This window comes from Seriola lalandi, unplaced genomic scaffold (assembly GCF_002814215.2).
Source record: "Seriola lalandi dorsalis isolate HSWRI2012SDOR001 ecotype SW California unplaced genomic scaffold, Sedor1 jcf7180001975473, whole genome shotgun sequence".
NCBI lineage: Eukaryota > Metazoa > Chordata > Actinopteri > Carangiformes > Carangidae > Seriola > Seriola lalandi.
Window position 1 is genome coordinate 1 of NW_019446139.1, and position 1,405 is coordinate 1,405.

Below are 1,405 nucleotides of genomic sequence, written 5' to 3' on the forward strand. Positions count from 1 at the left end.
GGTGTCCGGCCAGGAGGGGGACTGGTTGGGCTGGCCCTGCTGGCTAAAGGGACTCATGCCCATGCCCATCTCAACAGAGCCTCCTAAACCAAGAAGACAGTACGTGTTTAATTTTTGCACATACAGAGTGCCAGGGCAGTCAGGAAGCTACTGATTGAACAGGTAGCATGTCAGATGTGGATTCAATTCAGAAACACACCACCATCCTCAAACTTTTCAACTTGTGCCATCATCAGGCCAAACTAGTGCTTACCAAGTGTTAGCATGCTAACAAGCTACACTAAGATGGTGAACATGGTAAAGATTTACCTGCTAAACGTCAGCATGTTAGCATGTTGATACGCTGACATTTGCATTTAGCTCAAGGCACCACTGTGTCTAAGTATAGTCTCACAGAGCTGTTGGCATGACTGTGGACTCTTAGACTCTTAGGTTTTCCTCTATTTTCACGCTCCAACATGAATTTTTTTGTAACATATCTTCACGTAACTGTGCTCATGATAATTTCTTGAATACCATCAGTGTCTGGGGTAAAAAAACATACCCATATCCATGAGCTGTTGCTGCAGCATAGACCTGGTGCCCGGTACGCTGTTGGAGCGGCCGACCATGGGTCCTGACATCATGCCCTTGCCATTGTTGTACTCCATCCCTGGGCGCATCATGGACGGGTGTCCTGCTGAGCCCACAGGACTGGCACTGGAGCGGGGCATGCCCCACTCACCTGACCCCCCCATGGGAGACCTCTGGGGAACCATGCCCCTATTCATTGGTCCTGGTAATGAAAAAATACCACATGTGCATATATCAGTACCATCAAAGTGTTAAAGCAGAGCAGTGTGGCCCAGTCTCGGTCCTCAACATTTACCTTGTCTTAAATCTGTGTTTTAAACGTTTATCTGATAATAGGTTACAACAAATTCTCATATAGTCAAGGTCCTAAAGTGGGTGACACATACCCTAATAGTGTTAAGGGGAGGGAGGCAGAGAAAGGCAGAGACAAAATGTGCAGAAAACAAAAGTTGGCTCACTTGAACACACACCTATGTTTCCTGGGTAGCCGTCCGGGCTGCCCATTATGTTCTCCTGCTTGATAAGCATGGGGCGTCTACCTGCTCCTCCAGGCCCGCCAGGAGGCTTCCCATCCATGGACATGGCCCTCTGGAAGGGCCCCCGAGGTCCTGGACCCATTCCTGGGCTCCCTGTAAAAAAAGGAAAAGGTCATTGGTCAAGTGGTTTCTGTTTCCTCAAAGGCAGGTAGAACAATGTCTGTGTTTTATGAAGTTAGGAAACAGGTGATATGGGAAAAACTAATATCTCACTACCTTTTGGCATCTTGAGAATAAAATTAGATTATTTTTAGTTTTTTCAAAAATATATTCTTATGGATTCATAAATTAATTAA

The 1,405-nt window shown here is 46.2% G+C and overlaps 1 protein-coding gene across 1 annotated transcript; it reads right to left on the minus strand.

Annotated features, from left to right (window-relative positions):
• Positions 1-10: 10 nt before the first annotated feature.
• Positions 11-1,222, minus strand: LOC111655482 (nuclear receptor coactivator 3-like; the record flags this gene model as incomplete). The annotated part of the gene is made up of 3 exons (XM_023406917.2): positions 1,044-1,222; positions 545-775; positions 11-83 (listed from the first exon to the last, which is right to left on the minus strand). Coding segments are annotated over exons 1-3 (452 nt in total), but the record flags the coding sequence as incomplete, so codon positions are not given.
• Positions 1,223-1,405: the final 183 nt, after the last annotated feature.